Raw genomic sequence first — 27,652 nt, 5'->3', positions numbered from 1 at the left:
TTTGTTCCCCTCCCCTCCCCCTCCCCCCCAGACAGGGTTTCTCTGTGTAGCCCTGGGTGTCCTCACTCAGTAGACTAGGCTGGCCTCAAACTCAGAAATCTGCCTGCCTCTGTCTCCCAAGTGCTGGTATTAAAGGTGTACGCCACCACTGCCCAGCTTTCTAGCTTGTTTTTTGTTCCTGTTTTTGTTTTCAGACAGGTGTTCATTGCATAGCTCTGACTGTCATGGAATGTACAACCTAGACCAGGCTGGCTTTGAACTCACGAGAGACCCACCTCCCTGTGCTGGGATGAAAGGCATTGGCTACCATGCCCAGTAAGCTTGGATCTTAAATGTCCCCCCCAAAGCACTATGCAGTAAAGGTGTGGTCCCCAACCTGGCCCTGGGGGATGGTGGAGCCTTCAGAAGCTGGGGTCAGGTGGGAGGGTTATGGGTCTCTGGTCGGCACCATTTTGGAGGAGATTTTTTGTGTCTTCCTTTTGCGCAGCTGAACTCTTTTTAATATATGTGCCACTACAGGACTAACATCTACAACTGGGAGCCAGCATGAGCCCTTTCTCATTCTACACTGAATAGTACCGGCATCTGGTCTAGCAAGGGAAAGTTGTGTAGCACAAGCCAAAACCAAGATTTGCAATTTTACCTAACCCAGTCTCCACACTAGAGCAGTGCTTGAGTGCTGATTTAGTCTGAACTCTGTAGGAAAAAAATGGAAGGACCACTGTCCCCAATATAGAGGAGGCTACTGAGTTTGAAAAATGTCCCAAAGACTTAACAGCTAGTTAGTGAGGAAGGCTGTGATGGAAATATCTAGAATATACACTTAATTCTTCCCTCTCCCTGGGTAGGGATGAGGATGATCCAGGGGTCTCTGGCAGAGACTCTATAGGTGGCTTTCCTTTTTCCTCCTGGGAGGGCATGCTACAGGAGAAGCAGCGGGGTGGACAGGCCAGTGCCCAGGTCCAACAGATCGACACAAGACTGCATAATAGGCCTGCCTTCAAACTCGCTCACTGGCTTGTGTTAGAGAAGCAAAAGCTTTTTTTGGTTTTTTTTTTTTTTTTTTTTTTTTTTTTTTTTTTTGGTTTTTTGAGACAGGGTCTCTTTGTGTAGCCCTGGCTGTCCTGGAACTCACTCTGTAAACCAGGCTGGCCTCGAACTCAGAAATCCACCTGCCTCTTCCTCCCAGAGTGCTGGGATTACAGGCGTGCACCACCACCGCCTGCCTAAGCAAACGCTTCTTATATACACACACACACACACACACACACACACACCCCACATACAACCAACACACACAGATACACACACAGATACACATAGAGACACTTACACATACATACACATGAACACAGACATACATACATACAAGCCACATACACACTAACACATATAGATAACACAGATACACATACACATGCACACACAATGTACAACCCACAAAACCCCAGATACCTTGACTTTACTAAAATGGCTTTCCCCCCTGCCCTTTCCCTAGTGTGGGAGACTAAATCAGGACACCGTGCAAGTCCTTCAGTTCTGAGTTACATCCCCAGTCTAGACTTCATCAAATCAGAAACTTGTGATTTTTGGTCATGGATACACACCATCTAGCTGTAAAAACAGAAGCCCTGGATTGGCAAGATGGCTCAGCACGGTAGAGTCTTGCTGTGAGTCAGAATCCTGAATTTCACCCCCTGACCTAATGACAAAACAAACCAACCTCCAAAAAATTATTCTCTTACCTCACACATGCACCATGACTTTTATACTGTGGCACATGCATGCATGTGCATGCACATGTGCACACACACACACACACAAATACACATATACATACTCATACACAAAATGAAAATAAAAACTTTCATCTTTAAAAATAAAAGCATTAAAATTAAATACAAATACTAAGTTGGGCATGGTGGCTCATGTCTGTCATTGCAACAATTAGGAAGCTGAGGCAGGAGGATGGCCATGAGTTTGAGGCCAGCCTGAACTACACAGTGAGTTCTTGGCCAGTTTGGCCTATGTCACAGAATATCTTTGCCCCACTCTGTCCTCAAAGGCATCAATCTCTTTCTGGAGTTCTTCAGCACTTAGGGTGACCTTCTTGGGCCCATGAATGGACACTGAGACTTGTCCAGTGTCTACAGTACGTGAGTGTGTAACCATCCTTATCTGAACCTGACGTATTTCACACACACACACACACACACACACACACACACACACACACACACACACACACACACAGTTGTTATGACAGTTGCTATTGCTATTAGCACCCTACAGCTGAGATCCACTCATGGATCTGTGTGGCATGCCAAGTCCTTTTCCCTGGATGGGATCCTGGAGCCCAGAAGTTTCCCCAGTCTCCTCCTTCATCAGGGCTTACTTGGAATCTCCCAATCTCTGCTTTAGATCTTGATGCTGAAGAGTCCACCACCTGTAGGGAGTTTCCAGAAAGATCTTATCATTCACAATGCCAATTACCCTTAGCCTCTGTAGAAGCAATAGCAAGGATACACCTGGGGGGGGCAGGGGTGTCATGTAGCTGAGGCTGGCCTCAAACTCACTGTGTAGAAAATAATGACTTGGACTTCTGACACTCCTACCCTGCCTCTGGAGCTCTGGGGTCCCAGGAGTAGGCCACCTCACCCACCACATTGAGATCTTCCTAATGGCCAGCACTTGCATGTTCTTAGTGAGTTCTCAGAAGAACCTTGTAGTGGGTATTATTTAAAAAATGACCCAACACGTTCCTGGGCCCACCATAGCTGCAGGATAAAGAACCAGCCCACTCAGCACAGTTCTTGCCGGCCAGCCGGCCTGCTGCTCTGTTACTCTCAGGTCTATGGCGCTGCGGCAGTCTAACTCTTTGGGGGTGGGGGGGGAATGTCTTTCTACTTCCCAACCCTTAGTTCTGCCTGTTTCCTGTCCAATCACTGGCCTCTCGTTGACTCAGTGTCATTGGATAGGAAATATCTTGTAACATTTCACCCCTTCTGTTTAATTTAAAAACAAACAAACAAACAAAACTAACCTTGCCAGGAAGTAGTGGTGCACACCTTTAATCCCAGCACTTGGGAGGCAGAGGCAGGCAGATTTCTGAGTTCGAGGCCAGCCTGGTCTATTGAGTGAGTTCTAGGACAGCCAGGGCTACACACATCGAGAAGGCACTGGAGGAACGTCACCACTGTCTGGTGGCTCCCTCTTGTTGGGGAATGGGGTATAGAGAATTTGGCTTCCCTTTCACCCAAGCGTGTAGCATGGGGCCTGCCAGTTGGCATTCTCTATAATACTGGTTGATTGGATGAGCAAATGGATGAGGAGTCTGGACCACAAAGGGGAGCGAAAGTGCTGGAGATGCTGCTGTGGAGACAGCCAGACAAGTGACTCCAACTCAGTGTTTTCTGATACTGCAGAAGGACAAGAAAATGATTCCGCTAAGCTGGAGACCAGTTTGACCCCGTACCTCGATTAAGATGTTCTCCTCAAAGAACTTTGCAGGAACCTCGTGGAAATTCTGGAAGAAGATCTGGAGCAGAGAGAATGGAGACAGTTTCTTCCGCTGCTTTATCCAAGGAGCTGGTACACTTGAGGCTTTGGGATAATGCACTTCCTCTACTGCCAGCCTCTCCCCTCTCCCTCACTACACGGCCACTTCAGTGACTCTGAGACTCTGATTATGACCACCTGGCAGATTCCCCAGAACCAGAGAATTCCTAGACTCTGGGGGGGGGGGGTGTTGTTCCGCCCAAGGCCTCTCTCTAGAGAGCATAGCCATTCAAAATCAGTTCACTGCTCCAGGGTGGCTAACTGAGCCTCGCTCACCACTCCAGGGTGGCTATCTGAGCCTTGGGCTCCTTCTGGATTGCCTTGCCAGTTAGCTCCAACCTTCTCTGCGTCAGCTAGAATCTCTGAAACCTGGTCCCTCGTGGAATTGAGTTCTCCACGGTGGTCAGGTGCTATCTGTGGTGGGACCCTAATCTGCAATGCACACTCCCAGACACACCCTTCAGCTACAGTTTGGCATAAAAAAAATCAAATCTGCTTCTGGCTTCCAAGTCTTTGAATTATCTCTCTGTCCTCTCTATCTTCTGGTAAATTCTTTCTTTATAGTTATCATAGTCTTTCCTAAGCCCTCCCCACTGTCCTAGCACCTGGCTCATGTGGCTTCCATTTTCATTCATCTAGTCACCAACTAATCTCACAAACATTTGCCTAGTACTTTCTGTGCCCCTGTTTGTGGGTTCACATGCTGTGTTGCCATCAGACCACTAGCAGAATTCTTGGAATTAACCCATCCTATTTCTCTGACCCTGAGCATAATACTTGGCCTGTAGTAGGTGCTCAGTAAATGCTGTGGCTTACAGACAGCCCACTTAGTAAGACAGCCAAGCTTGCCAGCTGCTTCTGGGGAGTGCCCAGCTCCTGGCTGGCTCCCCTGCCCTGTGTGGTTTGTTCAGCCTACCTCATTGAAGAAAGGGTTGTTTCCCATCTGGATCCGAGTGAGATGCTGCTGGCCTGCGATGTTTATCTTCACTACAGGTTTGATGTTGTTACCCAGGAGCTGTCGGGCTTCAAACACCTTCACCCGAACCTACAGAGGGGACACCCAAGAGACATGATCATGGGAGCGTGGGCTTCCCTCCTTCAAGGGGGACTCTTCTCTCAAGGAAACAACACTGCAGGTACTAGAGATAGAGAGATCCTATGGAGAAGGCTGGAAGGAGCTGAACAGTAAGAACAGGCTTGGGTTATCACGGCTCTGATCAGCTACCGTAAAGACCCAAACCCCTGTGGCCACATGGACTTTCTAGTCTCTCTCTCCCTCTCTCCCTCTCTCCCTCTCTCCCTCTCTCCCTCTCTCCCTCTCTCCCTCTCTCCCTCTCTCCCTCTCTCCCTCTCTCCCTCTCTCCCTCTCTCCCTCTCTCCCTCTCTCCCTCTCTCCCTCTCTCCCTCTCTCCCTCTCTCCCTCTCTCCCTCTCTCCCTTTGATTTATTTTATTTATGTGAGTACACACTGTGGCTGTCTTCATGCACACCAGAAAAGGGCATCAGATCCCATTACAAATGGTTGTGAGCCACCATGTAGTTGCTGGGAATTGAACTCAGGACCTCTGGAAGAGCAGCCAGTGCTCTTAATCTCTGAGCCATCTCTCCAGGCCTCCTTTCTCGTCTCTCACCTGAAAGTGTTGGGGCTTGGAAGCCAGAGCCCTGTGCTCGGGGAAGCCAGAGACCATTAGTTTCTCCTGGGTCACCTCATTTACAGTTGAGTCCAGGAGCTCCTCGTTGCCTAAGGAAAAAGTCCAGGGTAGACAGTTTAGAAGGCTTTTAAGCCTTTCCCCCGTTCCATCATTCTGTTCTCCATGACCTACTCCTGACTAAAAACCTGCCCCTGATAGAGCACGTCTTTCCCTGAACAAGCTCCTGGGCCCCTCATTCTCAACCGTAAAGGATCCTTGGACCCTGCCCTTCATACACGGGAGTTCTTGGAAATGGCCGCTCTTCTGTCTTTCTGGCCCTATTAAGAGAAGCCTTAGCCAGGTGTGGTGGCGCACACCTGTAATCCCAGCACTTGGGAGGCAGAGGCAGGTGGATTTCTGAGTTCGAGGCCAGCCTGGTCTACAGAGTGAGTTCCAGGACAGCCAGGGCTACACAGAGTAACCCTGCCTCAAAAAAAAAAAAAAAAAAAAAAAAAAAAGATCCCAAAGAACCCATTCAGATATGCTTGGTAATGCCCTAGGAAAAGACATACCTGCCATCTCAGTATCCTGGTCATATATTTGGGCCACCTGTAGGGTGACAGTACACTGCAAAGCAAAGGTAGGGACTTGGAAGTCAGATCTTAAAATCCTTAATAAATTATAGCAACAGCTTTTCTAGTCTGGCTGGGTTCATGACCACTCCTTCATGGGACAGGGCTATATACTGAGTCTGTGTGCATGTGTATATGCATGTGTGTGCGTGTGTTTGCAGCCACAGACTGGTGAAGAGATAGCAATGCGTTACAATGAAAGATAATTATAATAATACCAATGGCAGAAGACCCAAGAGGCTGCTGAGAAGGAGGAAACGTGACTCAGGACCAGTCCTGAACCATGGTGCCCTAAGATGTCCACTCATAGCAATTTTAACATCTCCTGATCTAGGCAAACTCCTATCAGTACCTCCTAACTGACATCCTTCTTCAAAAACCCCTCACCCACCCTCCCATCTCCAGACTGTTCTTCAGGGTTGCCCATTGAATAGCCACTACCTGTTTAAATGATTAGAAACAAATCTTAGCAGCACAGACCCCAAGCCCCTTTACCTCTGGCCCCTGTTTTGTCTACACCTCCACCTTATACCAACAGCTCAGACAGCCTGCCCTTTCTGAACCTGCCTTCACTCCACTCCCTTCTGCAGGGGAATCTTCCTCTCTGGATGGATGGACAAACTCATGTCCTTCTGAGAGCCTGGATATATACATGGGTCGTAACTACACCACATATAACAGGATTCTCACTGTGCCCAATCTGTTATCTACAGAAAGCAGCCCAGGAGGCTGCCTGCCCTAGGCCAGACTCCAGGAAGTCAGTCCGCCATCTCTAATAACAAGCCAAGGAGCCAAACAGTGACTGCCGGGCCCCTAATGGCCAGGAGTTGATAAACAGCAAGATGTCAGATGACTTAATTCTACTTATTTATGTTGTGTAAGGTGAGGGGGTCATGTTTGTGTCAAGGTGCAAGTGTGGAGGTCAGAGGCTAGCTTGTGGGAGTCAGTATTGGAAGATAACTGAATTATAATCAATCAATGGTAGAAGACCCAAGAGGCCCCTGAGAGGAGGGAAACGTGACTCAGGACCAGTCCTGAACCATGGTGCTAACTAGGGTGTCCACCCACGGCAGTTTTAATGTCTCCTGATCTAGGGAGGGGAGTCCCACCGTAATGTGGGGCCTGGGGTTGAACTCAGGTCACTGGGCTTCCATTTCCTAGGTCCCACCAGGAAAAGCCAAATATGAATTTCAAACCAATCGCATGGGTGGTGGGTGAGCCTGCCTTTGGTTCTCCAAAGCAGCAGCCTTCAATCAGGGCACACAGAAGCCTTCCCTTTTCTCTCCCACAAAGCTTTCCCATTCCTGCCTGCCTGCCAGCATTCAGTCTGGAATCCCAGTGTCTAGCACAGGGACTGACTCCTGAGGTGATGGGAGAGTGGATGGGAGATGGATGGTGTGAAGGGGACAGCCAATGACAGCAGTGACGGGCCTTCCCGGGGTGCAAAGGACTCCGTTGTGGTGGAATACTTGGGTGCTCCTGGAGTGGGAAGTCCCGCTACACCAGCAGCTCACGCTCCCCCTGCCTGGGTTGCCTGGTGTCTGACTCACGTCAGTGGGCTTCATGGAATGGTTGAGCAGGGTCAGGTTCCTCACTAACAAGACATCGTTTGGTCTTTGTGCCAGCTTCTTGAGCAGTACAGTGGCCAGGCCAATGAACCTGCGGGAGGCAATGGGGTAGCTGTGAGATTCCCAGGCAGGGTAGAGGGCTCCTCCTGTGTCCCAGGCTGTGTCCTGGGGACGATTTCCCCCCCACAGCCTGAAGAATCCAGGTGAGCAGAGCATCCACCAGAGATCTGTGGGGGTAGGGGCTCTCCATACTCTATGAGAAGCTGGGAAATCCAGAGAAAACTACATCATTGGATCAAGGATGGTAGGCACCTCAGCCAAGGTGGATGTGCTTGTAGAAGCACAGTCAGCTTCTATGTGCTGGGAAAGACCCACGGTGTGCCATGGATTCACTCCTAAGGAGATGTTAGTCTGGGTTGGATACGAGAATTGGGCTTCGACCGGAGGTCAGGATTAGGCCGACATTCAAGACAGAGCTGTTGCTGGTACCCAAGGGTGCATTCTAGGGTATCGCCATCTCTTGGTTCTCCTTTAATACCACCCTCCAGTTTGCCTTGGTTGTGCGGCAGGGGTGTTGGCCCTTCATCTGAGTTAGGTGGGGGTTAGAAATGGGTGAGCTGCTGCTCCACTGCTGCTTTGGTCAGTGAGCTGGGCCCCTCCTGCCTCTTTCCGCCTTACCTTTGTTTCTTCTTAGAACCTGAATCCTGAAGGATGACTTTCAGGAAGGAGTCGTTTTCCAGTGGCTGATTCCAGAGGTGCCAGATTAGGGTCTGTGAGGAGCAGAAAGAAACCAGTATTTTCCGTTGCTCTTTTTTATTTTGAAATCGCGTGCTTTGAGACGGGGCCGTTTTATGTACCCTGGCTGGCCTTGGAACTCATTAGGTAGGCCAGGTTAGCCTGGAACTCAGTGATCTTCCTACCTTAGTCGCAGAAGCAGCATGGGGCAGCATGCTGGGCAACGTCTTACCTCTTCCTTCTCATCCACCCTTCTAGGAAGTGAGGGCAAGTCTAGGCTGGGCTGGACTTCAGGAGTTTCTGTCGTGTCTACTTTCCAAAGGACACTGCACTGGCTACCTTGTTCTACGTGTGGGCTCTCCCACGTGCGGGCTATCCCACGCGTGCTCCTATGCTGAAGCTTCCTGGGCATGTTAGGAGTTGAGTGGCCGTTGGGTGAGGCAATGTGAGTGACCAAGAGGAGAGAGGATACCGCACAAGGAGCCTGCCTCTGCTTTGGGCTTCTGGGATCTATCAGAATGGTGTCGATGGATTAGTGGATGGACCATGCTGTGGTGTGTCCTCAGAGGCAGGAGAGAGGGGGGAAATCCAGAACAGCTGTGGACTTTCGCAGCCCTTTCAGATTAGAGGCTAACCTAGGCTAAGTTGCCTCAGTCCTAAGACACTCAGGTGAGCCTCCCTGGAGCTCCCTAGACCTCTGGCACTGCTTAGTGCTTGGCCCCGCCCCTTTTCTCTTGCACGTGTTCCTCTGTCTTCCAGGATGGCCGTGGTTGTGTCTACCTCATTCCATATAGGGTGGTTCCCTTTCTCCACACGAGTTCTTTTCTTCATATCTGCAAAGACACCCAGGGGCTGGTGTGAGTTGGGGAGAAGTATTTTGGTGTCTGGGTTTGGGTGATGGGGTCAAAAGAGGGGAGTAGCCCAGAAGTCAAGTCAGTTGGCAGCTGTGACGTAGCATCTATGGTTACTTTTACAGGGATTTCAAATTTATCACCCTGTGTGATAGATAACCCTATTTTCTTTTTTTTTATTCATTCATTCATTCATTCATTCATTTACTTTACATCTTGGTTGCAGCCCCCTCCTCCCAGTCCCACTTTCATAAACCTCTTGCCCCATTACCCCCTCCCTTTCTCCTCAGAGAAGGGAAGCCTCCCTTGGGTACCACCTGCCCTGGCACATCAAGTTGTATCCTACCCCAAATGAGGCCAGACAAAGCAGCTCAGTTAGGGGAAGGGGATCCAAAGGCAGGCAACTGAGTCAGAGAGAGCCCCCACTTCGATTGTCAGGGGACCCACATGAAGCCCAAGCAGCATATCTGCCACAAAACCTTTGACCCCAAAAATGCGTCCTTCCTACAAGAAGTGCAAGGAGAAAGGCAGAGAAGAGATTGAGGGGATGGCCAACCAATGTCTGGTCCATCTTGAGGCCCGTGCCATGGGAGAGAGCCAATCCCTGACACTATTAATGATACTCTGCTAGGATTGGAGACAGGACCTTGCACAACGTCGTCTGAGAGGCTTCATCCAGAAGCTGATAGAGACAGACGCGGAGACCTACCGCGAAACACTAGAAGGAGCTCGGGGAATGTTGTATAAGAGTGGGGAAGGAGCTGGGCGTGGTGGTGCACGCCTGTAATCCCAGCACTCTGGGAGGCAGAGGCAGGCAGGTTTCTGAGTTTGAGGCCAGCCTGGTCTACCGAGTGAGTTCCAGGACAGCCAAGGCTACACAGAGAAACCCTGTCTCAAAAACAAAAACAAAAACAAAAAAAAAACCAAACCAAACCAAAACAAAACAAAAAAAGAGTGGGGAAGGATTGAGGGAGCAGAACAGGTCAAGGGCACCACAGAGACCTACAGAGTCAAGTAACCTGGGCCCATGGGGCTCACAGAGACTGAACCACCAACCAAAGAGCATGCAGGGGCTGGACCCAGGCCCCCTTCGCATATGTAGCAGGCAACTTGATTTTCATTTCCCTTTCTTTCCTAGGATATAGTATCCTGAGTCTCAAAACCACATGGGGCCAATGGAGTATAGAAATGATATTTGCTTTACTCACTGAGCCATTTTGCCTGCCCTTAAATATTTTCTTTTCTTTCTTTTTTTTTTTTTTTTTTGTTTTTGTTTTTTGTTTGTTTTTTTTTTTTTCGAGACAGGGTTTCTCTGTATAGCCCTGGCTGTCCTGGAACTCACTCTGTAGACCAGGCTGGCCTCCAACTCAGAAATCTGCCTGCTTCTGCCTCCCAAGTGCTGGGATTAAAGGCGTGCGCTACCACTGGTCGGCTAAATATTTTTGACTCTAAGTTCCCAGATGCAGGGTCCAACAGCACTGCCTTCCTTTCAATGAACTTGATTTTCTCACTCCCAAGATGCTAGGCGCTTGGGAAGAGGTTTTGAAACAATCAATCTACTTCCTGATTGTGTCTGCCCAGCAAGGACATCATTCACGTGGTGGAATTGACCATGTAATGCCTAGCAGGGCTCCTGGTAGCCTTTTGGAGCTGGGTTCTCACCTCTGAAGTAGATAGTCACGCAGGCTTTGGGTTTGGGGCTGAGGGGAGGGTTAATTGAAGCGGACTCCACAACAACCCTCAGCATCGCGGACACTTGTTTGCTCTCCTCCTTCCTTGCACAGGGCCACCTCTTGCTCCTCCGTCTCAGGTTCACAGGGTGAGGGGAGCTTAGCAACAAGAGGGCATCACAGAGATAAGTGGTTCTCGGTTCCAAAGAGAATCTCAGGACGGAGCCGAAGGACGCAGAGATAAGTGGTTCTCGGTTCCAAAGAGAATCTCCTGAGGAGCTGAAGGACATGTGGCAGAGTGTAGATAAGAAAAGTGGCCTGAGGCCTACGCAGCAAACGACCTCGCGGCTTTGAGGACTCCTCCTTTTTCTTTTCTAAGTCACAGTCCTTTTGTTTTGTTTTGGGTTTTTTTTTGTTTTTTTTCCGAGACAGGGTTTCTCTGTGTAGCCCTGGCTGTCCTGGAACTCACTCTGTAGACCAGGCTGGCCTTGAACTCAGAAATCCACCTGCCTCTGCCTCCCAAGTGCTGGGATTAAAGGTATGGGCCACCACAGTCGCTGTTCTTTTGTGTTCAACATCAGACACAGAATTCTTTTCTGTCTCGAATGAATTATTGGCAAAGTCATGCAATTTAGATAAGAAAATACAAGAAATGAGACCATCAAAATCTATATACAGGGAAAACAATGATGCCTCAGGGGAGGGTTTTCTCCTCCTCCTCCTCCTCTTCTTCAGAATTATTTATGTATATGAGTACACTGTAGTTGTCTTCAGACACACCAGAAAGGGCAGAAGATTCCATTACTGATGGTTATGAGCTACCATGTTGCTGGGAATTGAACTCAGGACCTCTGGAAGAACAGTCTGGGCTCTTAACTGCTGAGTCATCTCTCCAGCCCAAAGGGAAGGTTTTCTAATGGAAAAGCAAAACATTTGGCCTCTATTTTTCCTTTTTTTTAAATTTGGGGGACAGGGTCTCATGTAGACCAGGTTGGCTCTGAACTCACTATATAGCCCAGGAGGCTGTTCTTGAATTTTTGATCCTCTTGCTTCTGAGGTGATGGGTTTTTTGATTTTATAATAATTAATGCTAAGAAAGCTACTTCATACAAAGGCATGCTACCAAATGACAGAAGTGTTCTCAGAAATGATTGGACATTCTGTCCTGATCCCAAGCTAAAATTCATTTAACGATTGTTTTATGAAGTTCAAGTCAGCCATTTAAAATGCAATTTCTAAAAGCAGGCATTCTGTCACAATCCAAAAATATGCTACTTTGATACATGCTGAGAGATAGGAAAATATTAAGAGCCTTTGTTCTTCATAATCAAACCATCAGGTTTCTGTAAGAGCAGGAAACTTTGCATCTACAGCAAAAACTCTGCAATTGATAACATGCAATAGTCTAAAATCTGAGCCCAGGGGTTTTCGAAAGCATTTGTTGGCGCTGTAGCTGTACGGCCCACGCCGCGTGGAAGTGTGCATATTGTGTGCTCAGAACCAAGTCTTCGGTGGCACTGTGGATGTGAATCATGAACACCCTTGGAATTAATTTTCAGTCGTTGCACACTTAGAAACCTCTTGTCGTCGCTTAATTTTCCGGACCTCTACCTTATTCAAGCCTAAATCGGATGGCAACTGAGCGTTTAAAACTCTGTGTTCTATGCTAGGCGTGGTGGTGCAGGCCTGTAATCCCAGCACTTGGAAGGAAGAGGGGCAGAAGAATCAGAAATACGAGGGCCAGGAGGAAGTGGTGGGCATGCGCAGAAGAAGCCGGACTGTTCCAGGATAGCCAGGGCTCTGCAGAGAAACTCTGTCTCGAAAACCAAAACCAAAACGAGTAAACAAAAACAAAATAAAAACCGAACCAAACCAACAAAACTCAAGGTCTTCCCTGGCTGCATACTTCCCTAGTTTGAGCCTAGCCTGAGATACATGGGACTCTGTCTCCCCATCCCCTCCATAAATGAATAAATTAAAACAACCAATGCCGGGCGTGGTGGCACATGCCTGTAATCCCAGCACGTGGGAGGCAGAGGCAGGCAGATTTCTGAGTTCGAGGCCATCCTGGTCTACAGAGTGAGTTCCAGGACAGCCAGGACTACACAGAGAAACCCTGTCTCGAAAAACAAAAACAAAACAAGACAAAACAAAAAAACCCAACCAACAGCACTGAGTTCTAAGGCCTAGAGGTGGGGGTTGCTTATTGTAATTTCCATCATGACATCAATTGAGCTCTTGACAGGTGGCGGAAATAATTCACTGCATTCGCAGGCAACCTGGCGAGTCAGGGTTTAGGTATTAGCATATTCCCAGATGAGAAAAAGGCCGAAGCTTTGCTTGCTGGAACCTGCTGAGCCAGGCAGTTAAAAACTGATCCTTACTTCTGTCCTCTACCTCATCATCTACCCCATCCTAGTCTGAGCTATACCAATTTCTCATCAAACTCCGCAGAGCCCTAGAATTGTTTCCCAACATTCTGCAAAGCTTTCCGTCCCGCTCCTCCCACCTCCCCATCTCTCTGGTTTGTTTTGAGGTCTTGAGACAGGGTGTCACTATGTAGCTCAGGTTGTTCTGGAACTCACCACGATCCTCCTGACTCAGCCTCCTGCGTGCTGGGATTAAAAACAAAGAATCCGTGCTGGGCTGAAATAAACTCCACCCCACCCGCCCACTGCAAATTGAACCCAGGTCTGTAATAGGCAAAGGAACACCGAGCGCTGGGGTGGTATGAACTATCTTGCTCTTTGCCCTCACTTTTCCCACGGAAAACGCAGAGGGAGGACGTCTTTGCCTGGGCGTTGCGCGCGATTTCGGCGCTCGCTCCTACTGGTCAGCGAGGCCGCGGGCGCGGATCCGCTCCGGGCTTTGCCGCTCGCCGCCGCGCGGTACCGGAAGAGCGATCCACTTCCGTGTTTTCCTCAGAGCCCGCGGCGTCGGGCGGTAAGGCGCACGCGCACTGGGGTCCGGCTAGGGTGAGCGCGCGGCCGACAACTGCGGGTGAGACGCGGGTCTGCCCCGGCGCGGGGTGGCGGCCCGCGGGGTTCCAGGCGGCGAGCGGCGGCCTCGGAGAAGCCCACGGGGCTCCGCGGGCCTGCGGGGGGCCGGGGCTGGAGCCGCGGGCCGGGCCTAGCCGGACCGGGCGGGGCGCGGGAGGCAGACACGGCGCTGGGGCGGCCGAGGCGCCCGGGCCGAGGGCCCCGGGAGGGGAGGCGGGGCCGGGCGGCTCCTCCTCACCGGGAACTCGGGATGACCTTGGCCGAGTCGCTCGGGCCCCCTGGCCGCTGCGGTACCGCCCGGTTGGGCCGTTTTGAGGTTTTGCGGTTCCGTGGCGGGAACCTCTGGGAGGAGCGGGCCGTTTGCCGGGCGCCTCGCCGAGGGAGGGCGAAGGAGAGGCCTTCCGAGGGCCCGGCCGGGCTGAGGGCGGGCTCTGGTTTCCTCTTCCCAAAACTCCGGTGTACCATGAGGTCGGAGCAGACCTTTGATGGAGTGTGACCCTAGCAGAGTCCCCTTGACCTCAGCCCGAAGCGATGGAGCCTGGCGCCCTGGGCTGCCCGCGGTGACCGCCTGTTGTGCTGGGGGCGCCCGAGCGGACCAGCCCTGCGTACCGGCCTCTCTAGGGGATGGAATCCAGTAGGGACCTTTAGCTTTTGAAGAATTCATGTTTGTGATCCCTCTGGTTTGCAAAACCCTTTATCACCTAGGAGGGAAATTTCCCAGCAAATTTAAGTTTTTGGTTTTTTTCTTCTTTGAGACGGGATCTCACTATATTGCTTTGGAACCCACTCTTGTAGACTAAACTGTCCTTGAACTCCCAGAGACCAGTCTGCTTCTGCCTCCCCAGTGCCGGGATGAAAGGCGCGGGTCTGCCCTGGCACTTGCAAAGGTCACGTTTTTTGTGAACTGTGGAGCCTTGTCAGTTAACAGTTACAAAATTGTAACTGTTCTGTTTGCTGGTGGTGTGGGAGGGCACAAAGATGTGCGAAATCTAAGATACTAATGCTGGGCATAAAGGCATGTTTTGATAGTGAAAGTTGGGAGAAATGGAAGCTATTGAGTTGACAAGCCCCTTTTCACTGCAGGTGACTGGCATGCAGATATTCACACTCCAACTTGGCTGACTGAACTACTGACATGGCCCACCGGGGTGGGGAGAGGGACTTCCAGACTTCGGCTCGGCGGATGGGTACCTCCCTGCTCTTCCAGCTTTCAGTGCATGAGCGGGAACTGGACCTCGTTTTCCTGGATCATAGCTATGCAAAACCATGGAGTGCCCACCCAGATGCCAGTAGTGCCCGCCCCACCCGCATGCTCTTTGTAACTCCCCGTCGGCAGCAGGAGAATACTATGTGAGTTTGAGAAAACCATGTGAGTTTGGGTTTCCTTCTTAAGGGCTACTTCCGCCTGACCTTGGCAGTGGTGCGTGGCGGGGCGTAGAGAGATGTTCTTGGGAGTGAGTGGGGCTGCAGGGTGAATGGAGAGCTTGGACGAGCAGCGTGAGAACGGTAGGGCAAGCGTGGACACCTTCACAGACGCTTCCGAATACGAGTTAGGAAGGGGAGATGTGCAAAGAAGAACACAGCCTAGCGTCTTAGTTAATAAGAATTCCCTCCTCCCATCCCTGCAGCATCTCCTTTGTTTGACAATGGCTACAATCTATCATTGAGTCCCTGGCTTCAGTGGACAGAGTCGGAAGGATTTCCCAAAACATTGCTTTCATTCTTACCTCCTTACAGAAAGCTACCTGTGGGTTAATATAAACCCTTCCTAAAGCTCTTTATATTTCCAGTCACCCTATGTCAGAGGGCAAGAACATTTCAAAAATTTACTGGCTAATAAGTAATTTGGTTATATTTGACCTAATTAGTTAATTTTGAACCTTCTGGTTTCACCCATATCAGGATTTGTTGAAATGCTTTTTCTGATCATTACAAATTTTTGGATTAGAGATTTTGTGTTTGTTTTGACTTCATGTTTAATCTTTCCTCAAGCTTTTGTTTTGTTTTGGAGGGGGTTGAGATCTTGTATTTGGGTTCTACACACACACACACACACACACACACACACACACTCCCAGACAGTGAGTAGTATAGCTTAAGATGATTCTTGAACTCTGATCTTCCTGCCTGCACCTCTCAGGTGATTATAGGATATGGATATGTGCCACCTGGATCAGTCAGTGTGTTTTCCCTTGATACAGGGTCTTACTGTGTAGCCCTGGCAGCTTTGAGCATGCTGTATAGGGAGGTTGACAGCCTTCTTACATTCAGATTGCAGTCATTGCTGTGGCTTAGAACAGTAGTTTGCTTATTTGAGATGAGGTTTCTCTATGTAGCCCTAGCCATCCTAGAACTCTATGTAGACCAGACTGGCTCACAGAGATCCGCCTGCCTCTGCCTCCTAAGTGCAGGCCTGTAATCCCACCCAGCTCAGAGGAGTTTTTCTTTCCTAATGATAATAACAGGTTTTTACCTTTCAATTTCATCAACGTCCATGAGCTGTGACTTTAGGGGAACATTCTGGCATAATCCTGATGCTTCTGGCATGGACATAACTGAAAACTGCCTTTAAGTAGAATTTGAATATTTTTTTAACTATATAAAACTTGCTTTGTGTTTGTATCTTAATGACTTTTTTAAAATGGGAATCAGCGATTTAAGAACCAAATTACTGTACTGGAAAATTTATTTTATTTTTAATTGTGTTTATGAGTGTAGTATGCTCATTGAATACCAGTGTCCTCAGAGGTCAGAGCTGGAATTGGGCAGTTGTGTTACCCGTCCCACGTGGGTGCCAAGACTCAAACCTGGGTTCTCTGCAAGAGCATCAGATGCTCTTAACTGCCAAGCCATCTCTCTGGCCCTGAGGAACTGAATGCTTTAATTATTTTGTAGAGCTGCATTTTTAAAAGACTTTGGAACCAAGTATGGCAGCTCATGCCTGTAACCCCAGCACTTGGTGAGGCTGAGGAAAGAGCAGAGTCAGGAGGCTCAGGCTAGGAGCTGGAGAGAGCTGGGTCGGCAGGTAGGTTCACACGCTGCCCTGCAAAGGATCCAAGTCCAGCTCATAGCACCCGTCTCAGAGACGCCTCGCCTCTGTGGACAATACCCACATACACTTTCTAAATCGTAAACAGGAATGACTGAGTTCCAGGCCAGGATGAAACTTTCAGAAGAAAAGAGCAAAATCACAGAAAGTGTAATGACCTTGCCTTTCCCAGGTACACAGCAGGGAGAGGTGAGAGCTAGAAGAGAGGATGTCATGACTGTGAATCAGAATTTTCTTGTGGATAGGAAAAGTATTTACAGCTAGTCATGTTCATTAGACATGTTTTAACATTGACAAGCAGCTGATGGTTAAGCATCTGTGTTGTGTGAAGTGTGTGTGGCCTGGTGCTATTTCCTCACCTGTTTACAGTGAGTCAGACGTTCCAATAGATGTGGAGACGGTCACGGCAACTCCTGTTCCACTCTATGACAATCAGAAGGCAAGAAGTGTGATGAACGAGTGTGAACGGCATGTAATCTTCGCCAGGACAGATGCAGATGCTCCTCCTCCGCCAGAAGACTGGGAAGAGCACGTCAACAGGTAGGCCTCTTTGGGGCTCATGTTACTTGGGAATTTGGTAGCATCATCATCATGGAAACGTTGACTGGAGCACATCTCGTTTCATTTATGGCCATGCAGCTGGGATGTTCTCTTCATGGTGCGCTATGTCCCACTCACTGTCCTAGCTCTAGCACCCTGACCAGCACATACAGTGGCAGATGTCTACAGTTGTAGCCTCGTGGAAGGCCTAGGCAGGAGGAGGACTTGAACTCAAGAGAAGTGTGGGCAGCACAATGGAACTTTAATGTTTTTATTATAAGTGGGGACTGGGGATATAGCACAGTGGTGAAGCCTTTCCCTGGCATGCGTGAGTTCCCAACACCACAAAACTGTACAATTGGCTTGCTGGATATAGGTAGGACTAACTGTAGGAAGAGCTGCCCAAACTGCTAAAAAAACTAAACTTACATTTGTAAGATTTGCATTGATGTGTTATGATCTACAATTAAGGTAATAAATGTTTTTGGAATCATGTAAAGTTAATAGCTTGAATAGTTTTAAAATATAGTTTTGCAAGATTGGAGATCTAACTCCATGACAGAACTTCATTTTCAAAGATGATGAGAGGGACTAGAGAGCTGGTTCAGAGGATCAAGGGGGACACTTCTGGCCTTCTTGCGCACCTGCATGCATATACTTACATGTATACACACACACACACACACACACACACACAATAATAATAATAATAATAATAATAATAAAGCTTTAAAAAATTTGGGAAACAGGGCCTGGAGAGATGGCCCAGTGGTTAAGGGCACCGGCTGCTCTTTGAGAGGACCCAATTCAATTTCCAGCACCCACATGGCAGCTCAGACCTGTCTGTTACTCTAGTTTCACAGCTTCTGACAAGCTTACACAGACACCCATGCAGGCAAAACACCAATGAACATAAAATAAAAATGATATATCAAAAAAACATGAGAGAGAAATGTGTGAGAGAATTGAAGTACTTTTAAATTTAGCTAACTCTTGGTTATGATTGAGAGGTCTGGGAGTTAGTCATTGACTTAATAATACATAATAATGCCTGTGGATGTCTGTGATAGAATGCCAAGGCATGCCACGTGTATGCCTGGGAAACCAGAGGAGACTGCTGGACCCTGGAGCTGCAGCACGTGTGAGTTATCTGATGCGGATGCTGGGTACCGACCGACTCAAGTCCTCTTCAGAGCGCAAGTGCTCATGGATGTGGAGCTGTCTTTATCCCCTTTGTTGATTTCTTTTTGAAACAGGGTGTAACATAGGGCCACCTCACATTCCCTAGTAGCTAGGGTTGACCTTGAACTTGTGATCCTTATGCTAGGATTATAGGTGTCACTCCTGTGCCAGCCTGCCTGCCTTCCCTCCTTCCCTCCTTCCTTCAAGATTTATTTATTTTATTTATATGAGTACTTGTAGCTGTCTTCAGACACACCAGAAGAGGGCGACAGACCCCATTACAGATGGTTGTGAGCCGCTATGTGGTTGCTGGGAATTGAACTCCAGCTCCTGAACCCCCCCTTCTTTTATTTATTTTTATATATTCTTTTACTGTTAGAGCCAAGGCTTGTGCCATCATGCATGGACACTAGTTTCTTAATTTATAAGAAGAGATAAAACCACATGGCAGAAGAGACACTGCAGTGCTTGGCCAGAGTAGAGACTCCCAGGAAGCCATTTTATTCCGTGGGGGAGGGCCGTAAGTAGAGAGTGTCTAGGGAGAAGAATGGCATACCAAGCTGACGATGGCGCCCTCCCCTGTGGTCTCTAGATTGAGCCCTTACCCTGCTGTTAGGACCTACTGCACACTGCTACTGTGCACAACTGCTACTGTGTCTTGGTGAGATCTGGGAGGCGTTGTATTAGCAGCCCTTCAGCTATGTCTTTGGGAAGGTCACATTTGCAGACAGCTGATTCCATTATTTGTTAGCACATATTACCTTAAGGTCAGTGTTCTATAGCTTGTTTGGAATTTGCCTCTGCTGTGATTACAGTCTTATTGCCCTCTTTTCCTTGACTGTTAGATTGCTGACTGCTTGCTTTCTGCATAGGGCATGTAACATTGCTGGTTTCCACACTGAGAACTCCATGGACCCCTCCCTCTGTAGGACAGCTCCCTAGACTCTAGGTATTTACCTTCAGAGAGATACTGACCGAGTGGCTCTTATCTTTAGAGTAAGAAGCTCCCATTCTTTGTTAGGGCTCCTTCCCTTGCCTCTTCTACTCAGTAGAAGCTGTCCGTAGATCATTCTGTGTATAGGAAACAAAATCTGTTTCCACCACCCAGTCCTAGTCAGTGGATACTGTATGATATGGTTTCAATCTCTGTCTAGATGAGGCAGGGGTTGTCAGACTGATTCATGTGCCAGATTTGGTCCATTGCTTTTGTATGCTTTAAGAGTGGTTTTTATGTTTTTAAGTTGGCTGGTTTATTTCATGGCACATAAGATTTTCACTTCAGTGTTTATGAATAGTGATTATTAGAATACAGCTACTGCCCATGGCTGCTTTTGCACTAAAACAAGAGTCTTGTAGTTGTGTCAGGGACCGTGTATTTGATAGCCCTCATATGTGTACTCTATAGTAAAGTTAGCTGGCTGGGTGTGGGTCATGTTCTTATGTTTGCATGCCACAGTCATAATTCAGGGGATCTTTGGAAGTTTTGTGTGGTGGCAAAGTAATATAGTCCTGAAGATGTTGGGCCACCTCCACAACCCCTGCTCCTCTCCTGCTGCCTCCCTGCCCCCTCCCGGGCCTCATCTGTTCCTCAGATGGAAAGTTGCGGAAGGTGCTCTGCCTTTGAGAGAAGATACTGGACAAAATACTCATTCATTTGCTCAGATGAATTGGGTTGTTTGTTGTTTTTTGAAACAGGGTTCCTTGTGTAGCCCTGGCTTACCTAGAGACAGGGACAGTGGGATGGCATTTGGCACAACACAAACCTGGTCCAAAGCTGATGACCTGAGCTTAATTCCTGGAATCCTTGAAAGGGAAAAGAAGAGAAATAACTCCACAAAGTTGTTTTCTGACCTCCTAAGTGCCATGGCATGTGCCTCTTCTAAATACATCACACACTCCCCATCCCCACACACGTGGCCACACACGGGCTCACACACACACAAATTTAAAAAAAATTATCTTTTTCTTTTAAAATAATTTTCTGGGGTCAGAGAGATGTTTGGCAGTTAAGAGTGTTTACTGTTCTTGCAAAGGGCCAGATTTCTGTTTCCAGTACTCATGTGGTGGCTTACAACCACCCTAACTCTGTTTCAGACACTCAGTGCCCTTTTCTGGTCTCTGTGGGTATCAGACATGCACATACGTACATGAAAGCAAAAACATTCATAACATAAAATGAAGTCTTTTAATTCCTTTTGACATTTTTGTATTGAATCAGTCTCCCTTGGAATAGAATCAGGGAATTAATAATTACCTTTGAAAATACTAGGTTTGCTGGCTCTGTGGGATATGTTTGTAATCCTAGCCTTTGGGAAATAGGAGAATCCAAATTTGAGGCCAGTGTGGGTTACATAGTGAGACCATGTCTTTTTTTAAAAAAAAAAAGGAAAGAGGAGACAGGTTTTTCTGGGCCAGTGTGCTCTTTTGCTTTCTTTGACCAGGCTGAGCTGAAGTCAGCATATCATTCAGTTTGGTCAGACCAAGGAAGACAAGACTGTGACGTCATCTATGAATGAGAAAATGTGTTTCTTGCACTCGTGAAAAGTAAACAGAGTCAGGCCCGAGGGGAGGGGCTGCTGACTCACCCAGTTCCCGTCATCTCCTAAATGATAACTTTAGCTTGCTCTTTATCTTAATATTGGGTTACATCCCCCCCCCCCACCGTCCGTTTCATTTTTTAGCCTCCCACGAAGCTGACAATGCGTAGAACATGTTTTGGTTCTTGGGTCACTTGCTTGAATGTGCAGCAACAACCTGAAGAAGTTTTTTTCTGAGCTTTTAGACTCAAAGTTTGTGGCTTTCAAATTTAATTTCATGTATTGTTGCAATCATTTCTAAATAGATTTTTTTTAATGAATGTAAACTTTAATTATAAAAGGAGAGTATAAACAGAACATTTAAAATCTCAATCATTTGGCAACTCATATCATTGTAAGAAACAGATCCAATCTTAAAAACAAACATTATTTTATGAAAAACTTAGACTGTTCATTATGGGAGTTAAATCATGTTTTAAAAAGAACCTAGCTATAATTGAAATAATAATCCTGAAATAATTGCATAAAACAATATGACGGTCTAAATAGATTTTAACTCTTTTGTTCAGATCATATTTTTTCCTCATACCATTTGATTTCATAGTAAAATAGAGTTTACAAAGTGAATAGGGAAGGGCTGAGGGGAGGAAGGGCTGAGGAGAGGCTCTGAGGATGGAACCTTAGCATCTGTGTAAAAAAAGCAGGACATGTCTGGGACCCCAGGTTTGGAGAAGGAGGGAATGTGGATCCTTGGAACTTTCTGGCCAACCATTTAGTCAAGCATGGAGTACCAGGGTCAGTTAGAGGCTGTTAGTAATACGGAGAAAGATAGGACACCCAAACCTGCTGGCTTTCCCACTGGGACATCCCACTCACGTGCATAATAATAATAATCTTAGCACTTAATAATAGCACACATAATAATCTTAGTACTTGCCAGGCAGTGGTGGCTCACAACTTTAGTCCCAATACTCGGGAGGCAGAGGCAGATGGATCTCTTTTAGAAGCTAGCCTGGCCTAGTGTTGTATTCTAGTACTGCCAGGGCTACACAGAGAAACCCTATCTTGAAAAACCAAACCAAAACAGGGTAGAATTTAACTAATGATTAAAAACTAAGAAATAGCCAGACGGTGGTGGTGCACACCTGTAATCCCAGCACTCTGGGAGGCAGAGGCAGGCGGATTTCTGAGTTCGAGGCCAGCCTGGTCTACAGAGTGAGTTCTGGGACAGCCAGGGCTATACAGAGAAACTCTGTAGCAAGGAAAGCTTTGCAGATAGATAGAAGGCACTCCTAGCAAGGTGTGATGCTGCAGGCGTGTAATTCCAGCATTCAGGAGCCGGAAGCAGGATGCTCATGAACTTCACGTGAGCCTTGGTTACATAGCAAGTTCAAGGTCATCCTGAACTTTTTGAGATTCTGTCTTTAAAAAGTAAGATCTGAACATGTACTTGGCTGAATTAGATCCTGTTATCAAGGAGGGAAATGAAGGCATTTCTGAAGAGGGATTGCTTGGTTTTCTCTCTAAACCCAGGCTACTCTCATTAGTGTTCATAGCTGACCTGAATTTTAAATATTGTAGAGATCATCTAGTCCATCTCTATTTTGTAGACAGGAAGACTCAGGGTCTTTATTACAGAGTGGAATAACCTCCTTCCTCTTGGTTAGACTTCTCCTGGACCATGTAAGTTGTATGGTAGGTGGAGATTTTTTATTTTACACAGAGAAAGGGAGTTCCTAGTAAATATTAGCTTGTTCCCGGTGAACCAGGTAGTTGAACAGAGTAAATTAAAAGGGTAATTTGTCCTTCACCTGTGTATTCCCTGGGCCATGGTGTACTAGTAGTTATAGAGCTGTAGAAGGAAGGCTCTTGTTGAGTAAGTCAGGTGTGATGGGAAGGTTGCTCATCTCCTGTGAGGAGGTGGAGACTGTTGACACTGCTCCGAGTAGCTTCTCTGCAGCTTGACCAAGATGTGTGTGGGGCCCAATGGGCCGGGCTCTTCAGAGAGAGCACTTGGATTGTGTGTGCAATCAGTCACTGCTTCCTCAGTAGTGTCTTAACTCCTCGGTGTGTCAGGCACTTGTTGCATGTACTGGGAATATGAAACACAACCTTACAAATCTTTGCTTTCTCATTCTAACAAAGGGAGCCAAACACATAGAATGGCTGGATTGTAATGTGCTGAAGTCGTTGGAAATGGAGCTAGAGAATCCCAGAGTGGATAAGAGGGAGCAAGAAAGCCTGAGTAGAAGGTGGTATTTCCCAGTGGCGGGCAGGAAAGGAAAGAAGGTGTTACTGTGTCAGTTCAGGGAGTGAATGAGAGGGGTCCAGGTGCAGGGATGCAAAGTGTTGGTCAGGGACAGAGAGCACACTCAACCAAGCTGAGTGACAGTCCGTAGATGATGAGATCAGGGAGATCCAGGATCCACAAGGCTTGGTACAGAACTGTAACTTCTTTTTATGTTTTATTTGTGTGTGTGTTTCGAATGTACATGTGTATTCAAGCATTTAAGCTGTCCATGTGAACTGTACAGCTGTGCTCACCTGTGTTTATACAGGTGGGGGCCTGAGATTATCTGGTATTTTTCTATAGCCTCTATTTTTTTGATATAGACCTTCACTGGTCCTAGAGCTTGCTAACTGATCAGGTGGCTGGGCAGAAACCCCCTGGGATCTTTCTTTCTCTGCCCACCCCTCTACCCCAGCACTGAGTTAGAGATTCATGTCCCCATGCCCAGCTTTTATGTGCATAGTATGGATGCAAAGTCAGGTCCTGGTGCTCATGCAGCGATAACCACTACCCATGGTGCCGTCTCACCGGCCCGGAATGTAATTGTTACCAGTTGTTAGGAGTTTTGTCTTTTGTTTTATGTTTTCTTTCTTTTTTTTTTTTTTTCTTTTTTGTTTTTTTTGGATTTGGTTTTTTCAAGACAGGGTTTCTCTGTGTAGCCCTGGCTGTTCTGGAACTTACTCTGTAGACCAGGCTGGTCTTGAGCTCAGAAATCCACCTGCCTCTGCCTCCCAGAGTCCTGGGATTACAGGTGTGCACCACCACTGCCCAGCTATGTTTTATTTTTGAGACAGGTTTTTTTCTGTGTCTTGGCTGTTCTGGGAGTTTCTACAGACCAGGCTGGTTTTGAACTCACAGAGATCTGCTTATGTCTGCATCTGAGTACTAGGATTAAAGGCATGTACTACCATGTTCAGCTTGTTAGGAGTTTTTCTTTCTTTTTTTCTTTTCTTTTTTTTTTTTTAGATTTATTTATTATTATATCTAAGTATACTGTAGCTGTCTTCAGACACACCAGAAGAGGGAGTCAGATCTCATTACAGATGGTTGTGAGCCACCATGTGGTTGCTGGGATTTGAACTCAGGACCTTCAGAAGAGCAGTCAGTGCTCTTAACCGCTGAGCCATCTCTCCAGCCCCCCTTTTCTTTTTTTTTAATATTTTATTTATTTTATATATATGAGGACACTGTAGCTGTCTTCAGACACACCAGAAAAGGGCATCAGATCCCATTACAGATGGTTGTGAGCCACTATGTAGCTGCTAGGAATTGAACTCAGGACCTCTGGAAGAGTAGCCAGTGCTCTTAACTGCTGAGCCATCTCTCCAGCCCTTGTTAGGAGTTTCTTGATTAGAGAGAGAGTACATAGAGTTTAAATATCTTTCTCCTGCCTCTGAAAATTACTATTCATAGCTGTGATGTCAGGATTACTGAGTTCCTGGGAGTGAGGCGGGGTGCCCTACTATGTTGGCAGTGAAGTGGGGCTGAAAAAAGATAGGATAAAATTGTAATTGGAGTTTCAGCTGGTCCTAGAAGCCGTCAGTAAGGAAGACAGATGTTTGTATATGGTGATGTGCTAGGATAAGAAAATATTAACATTATTTCACTAATTGTATGACAAAAAAGACAAAAACCATGGAAAACCGTTGAGGAAAACCTCAAACCATTGGCTACAGTGTTGAGGCACTGGAGAATTGTTACAGTTCTGTTACATCTTTGCTCTTCAAACTGGTTTTCATATAGCCACATACATACACCTTTCTGTCCTACCTCCAGTATAGTCCATTCAAATGCACACTGATCACTGCTGTGGCCTGTGTTGTAATCCCGGCACTATGGAGGCTGAGGCAAGAGAGGAGTTTGGAGTTTGAGTACAGTTTGAAGTGCATACTGGAAAATAAATAGAATTGAAACATGTCTTTAGCTACTAATATGATTATTTTAGCCACCAGATAAATAAATAGCCTTTGAGCACTAAAAAGACTCCAAAGGTTTGTTGTAACTTGCAATGTATGGTAAAGTGATTCATTGGCAGAATTGGGACCAAAAGCTAGACTTCATGCTTTAGTTCAGTGACCCTAGACTCTTTCATAATGAGAACGAAAAATATGACAGCATCTCTTTATATGGTGGACATACATGGGAAATGTCCTCAGGGCTACATTTTAATTCCTTGGAGTTTCTGTTACAGGACTGGCTGGACAGTGGCTCAGAATAAGCTTTTTAACAAGATCCTCAAAGCCCTGCAGTCTGACCGGCTTGCACGATTGGCCAATGAAGGGGTAAGCAGTCAGAAATCTGTCTGTGGTTGACTAGTTGACCTGTAGTTCAGCCTCACTGGCTGTTTGTGTCCTGCGTGCCCTCTCCCTTCGGCCCCCAGTTTGCCAACCGAGTGTAACTCTTGTTTTGTTCTTTTTGTGAACATCTTTCAGGCTTGCAATGAGCCTGTACTGCGTCGCGTTGCTGTGGACAAGTGTGCAAGAAGGGTGCGGCAGGCGCTGGCGAGTGTCACCTGGGACACCAAGCTGATCCAGTGGCTGCACACCACCCTCGTGGAGACCCTGAGCCTGCCCATGCTAGCCGCTTACTTGGATGCGCTGCAGACACTGAAAGGGAAGGTAAGACTGCAGTTGGTTTGCCCTAGTAGCACCAGCCAGTGTTTGCTGTGGGTTCAGGATGTAGATTTGGACAAGGCCATGTGACTAGGTCAGCATGGAGGCTAACAGTTTGGCTATTAAAAATGGAAAAAGGGAAAAAAAATGGAAAAAGGGTTTTCGTTTTGATTGGTATAAATTTCTTCAGTCCTGCCATTTTTTGGATGAAGTGTGGCATCTGAAATCCAGAATACATACTTCCCCTCTAGAGCCTTGCAGTTCTTGCCTTGAGTCATCACTGACTTGAACTGTGGTAGAAGAGATGAGGAAACTGAGGAGGACCAGAGTAAGGTGTGTGAGAGGCAGCTTTCAGAGGACCAGGGGATTACATAGCAGGGAACTTGCTGAGTTAACTCTCCACATGAGGAGATGGACCAGAGGCTTGGTATGGTGGTCCACACCCTTAATCTCAGAACTGTAGAGGCAGAGGCAAGTGGATCTCTATCACTTTGAGGTTGGTCTACACTGCAAGCTCATTGTGTAGGGACTGAGTTAGTAAATGAGGTGGAGTTCTTGACACAAGAGCCAACGGCATACGGAAGCCCTCAGTGACCAATGAGGATTATGTAAGTGGCCCTCCTAGGGGTTTGAGGAGTGTGTGCTTTGCTCCAGCATCAGATGGTCATCAGCACCATTAGATAATGGTTCTTAATTCAATTTTTCACTCTCCTTTTCTTTTCCATGGTGGTACTGGGGTAGAGTACTGGTCCTTGATTCTGCTCTGTCATATGTTCACAGAGTTATGTCCTCAATTTCTAGTTTTATTGTTTCTTAATATTAACTTTTTTTGAAGTTACAAAATGCTGTGTTTCTTAGAAAGCTGGAGAAAACGGGTTGTGTGCCAGTGTAAAGGAGAACTCGGGACTAGATGCAAGAGTTACTGTATGATAGGATATTTGACCTTGTTTTCAGCTAATATTTACCTTGCATGGGAGTGAGCAACAAGAAGTTTATTTGGTGGATAGTGTGCTGTAGGGGTGAGTGCTGTCGTACCCAGGGTAGTGGTAGCTCTGTCACAGTTGCCATGGCCAGGATTTAAAGTTACTGTGTGAATGAGGTGATAGATATTTTGAGCATGACAGACCCCTATTGTGTGTGCACAGGGGGTGCCAGTGCTGGAGTCCGGTGTGGGCTAGCTGAACGGCATGAGTGTGCCTGGTACACTAGCCAGTGAGCATGTTGAATATAAGGTACTCTGCCCTGGGCTGTGCTCTGTGAGCATGGGATTGTTTTGCTTAAAATACTTGCTAGGCTTTAGACAGCACCTGGCTGAGTCTTGCTCTTAGCCCAGCTGTATCCCCCTAGCAGAGAAGGGGGAAACACAGGGTCTCCATTTTGCTGAGACCAAAGCATACAGAGCTGAAAAGGCCAGAAAGCTTGGTCTCGGTGGAAGTCACTTACTGATGGTGGAAATCACTTACTGATGGTGGAAGTCACTTACTGATGGCGGTTTTTCATGCTGACAATGAGTCTCAAGCAAGGCTTTTCAGCTTTATAGTAAACCTCTGCCTGAGAAAGCTTTGTCAGTAACCTCAGTGGTTAAAGGGAGTTATAAAGAATGGCCAGTTTAGGGTGGTGACCCTTTGTCACTGCATACACTCCTTCCTTGCTGGGATCTGGTACTTCAGTCTGCGTGGTCTGGAGTAAATCACAACATGGCCTTGCTTTTTGTTGTTTTGAGAGTGGGTCTCACTGGGTAACCCTGTCGGGTCTGGAACTAGCTTTGTAGACCAGACAGGCTTGAACTTTATTTAATT

General features: G+C 47.3%; 2 protein-coding genes across 10 annotated transcripts in view; one reads left to right on the top strand and one right to left on the bottom strand.

The window, feature by feature from the left end:
- The window catches only part of Fer1l5 (fer-1 like family member 5), a 51,674-nt gene extending 37,821 nt beyond the window's left edge, over positions 1–13,853 (bottom strand). The window contains exons 1-10 of one of the 2 annotated variants that reach the window (XM_052192943.1): positions 13,230–13,853; positions 10,637–10,923; positions 8,904–8,956; positions 8,067–8,158; positions 7,371–7,479; positions 5,761–5,815; positions 5,189–5,298; positions 4,475–4,603; positions 3,476–3,538; positions 2,396–2,446 (exon numbers count right to left, since the gene is read on the bottom strand). In XM_052192943.1, the coding sequence (XP_052048903.1) occupies positions 2,396–2,446; positions 3,476–3,538; positions 4,475–4,603; positions 5,189–5,298; positions 5,761–5,815; positions 7,371–7,479; positions 8,067–8,158; positions 8,904–8,956; positions 10,637–10,721 (747 nt within the window). In that variant the 5' untranslated portion in view covers positions 10,722–10,923; positions 13,230–13,853. Of the gene's footprint in view, positions 1–2,395; positions 2,447–3,475; positions 3,539–4,474; positions 4,604–5,188; positions 5,299–5,760; positions 5,816–7,370; positions 7,480–8,066; positions 8,159–8,903; positions 8,957–10,636; positions 12,593–13,229 lie in introns of those variants that run through there. The other variant, XM_052192942.1, reaches the window with a different exon arrangement.
- The window catches only part of Kansl3 (KAT8 regulatory NSL complex subunit 3), a 36,076-nt gene continuing 21,993 nt past the window's right edge, over positions 13,570–27,652 (top strand). For 4 of the 8 annotated variants that reach the window (XM_052192947.1, XM_052192944.1, XM_052192949.1 and 1 more), the window contains exons 1-5: positions 13,570–13,644; positions 14,727–14,993; positions 17,062–17,232; positions 25,433–25,523; positions 25,674–25,859. In XM_052192947.1, the coding sequence (XP_052048907.1) occupies positions 14,779–14,993; positions 17,062–17,232; positions 25,433–25,523; positions 25,674–25,859 (663 nt within the window). In that variant the 5' untranslated portion in view covers positions 13,570–13,644; positions 14,727–14,778. Of the gene's footprint in view, positions 13,645–14,434; positions 14,531–14,726; positions 15,013–17,061; positions 17,233–25,432; positions 25,524–25,673; positions 25,860–27,652 lie in introns of those variants that run through there. The other 4 variants (XM_052192945.1, XM_052192952.1, XM_052192951.1 and 1 more) reach the window with 4 other exon arrangements.

This window comes from Apodemus sylvaticus, chromosome 9 (genome assembly GCF_947179515.1).
Source record: "Apodemus sylvaticus chromosome 9, mApoSyl1.1, whole genome shotgun sequence".
Classification (NCBI taxonomy): Eukaryota; Metazoa; Chordata; class Mammalia; order Rodentia; family Muridae; genus Apodemus; species Apodemus sylvaticus.
This window is presented reverse-complemented; position numbering and strand designations above follow the sequence as displayed.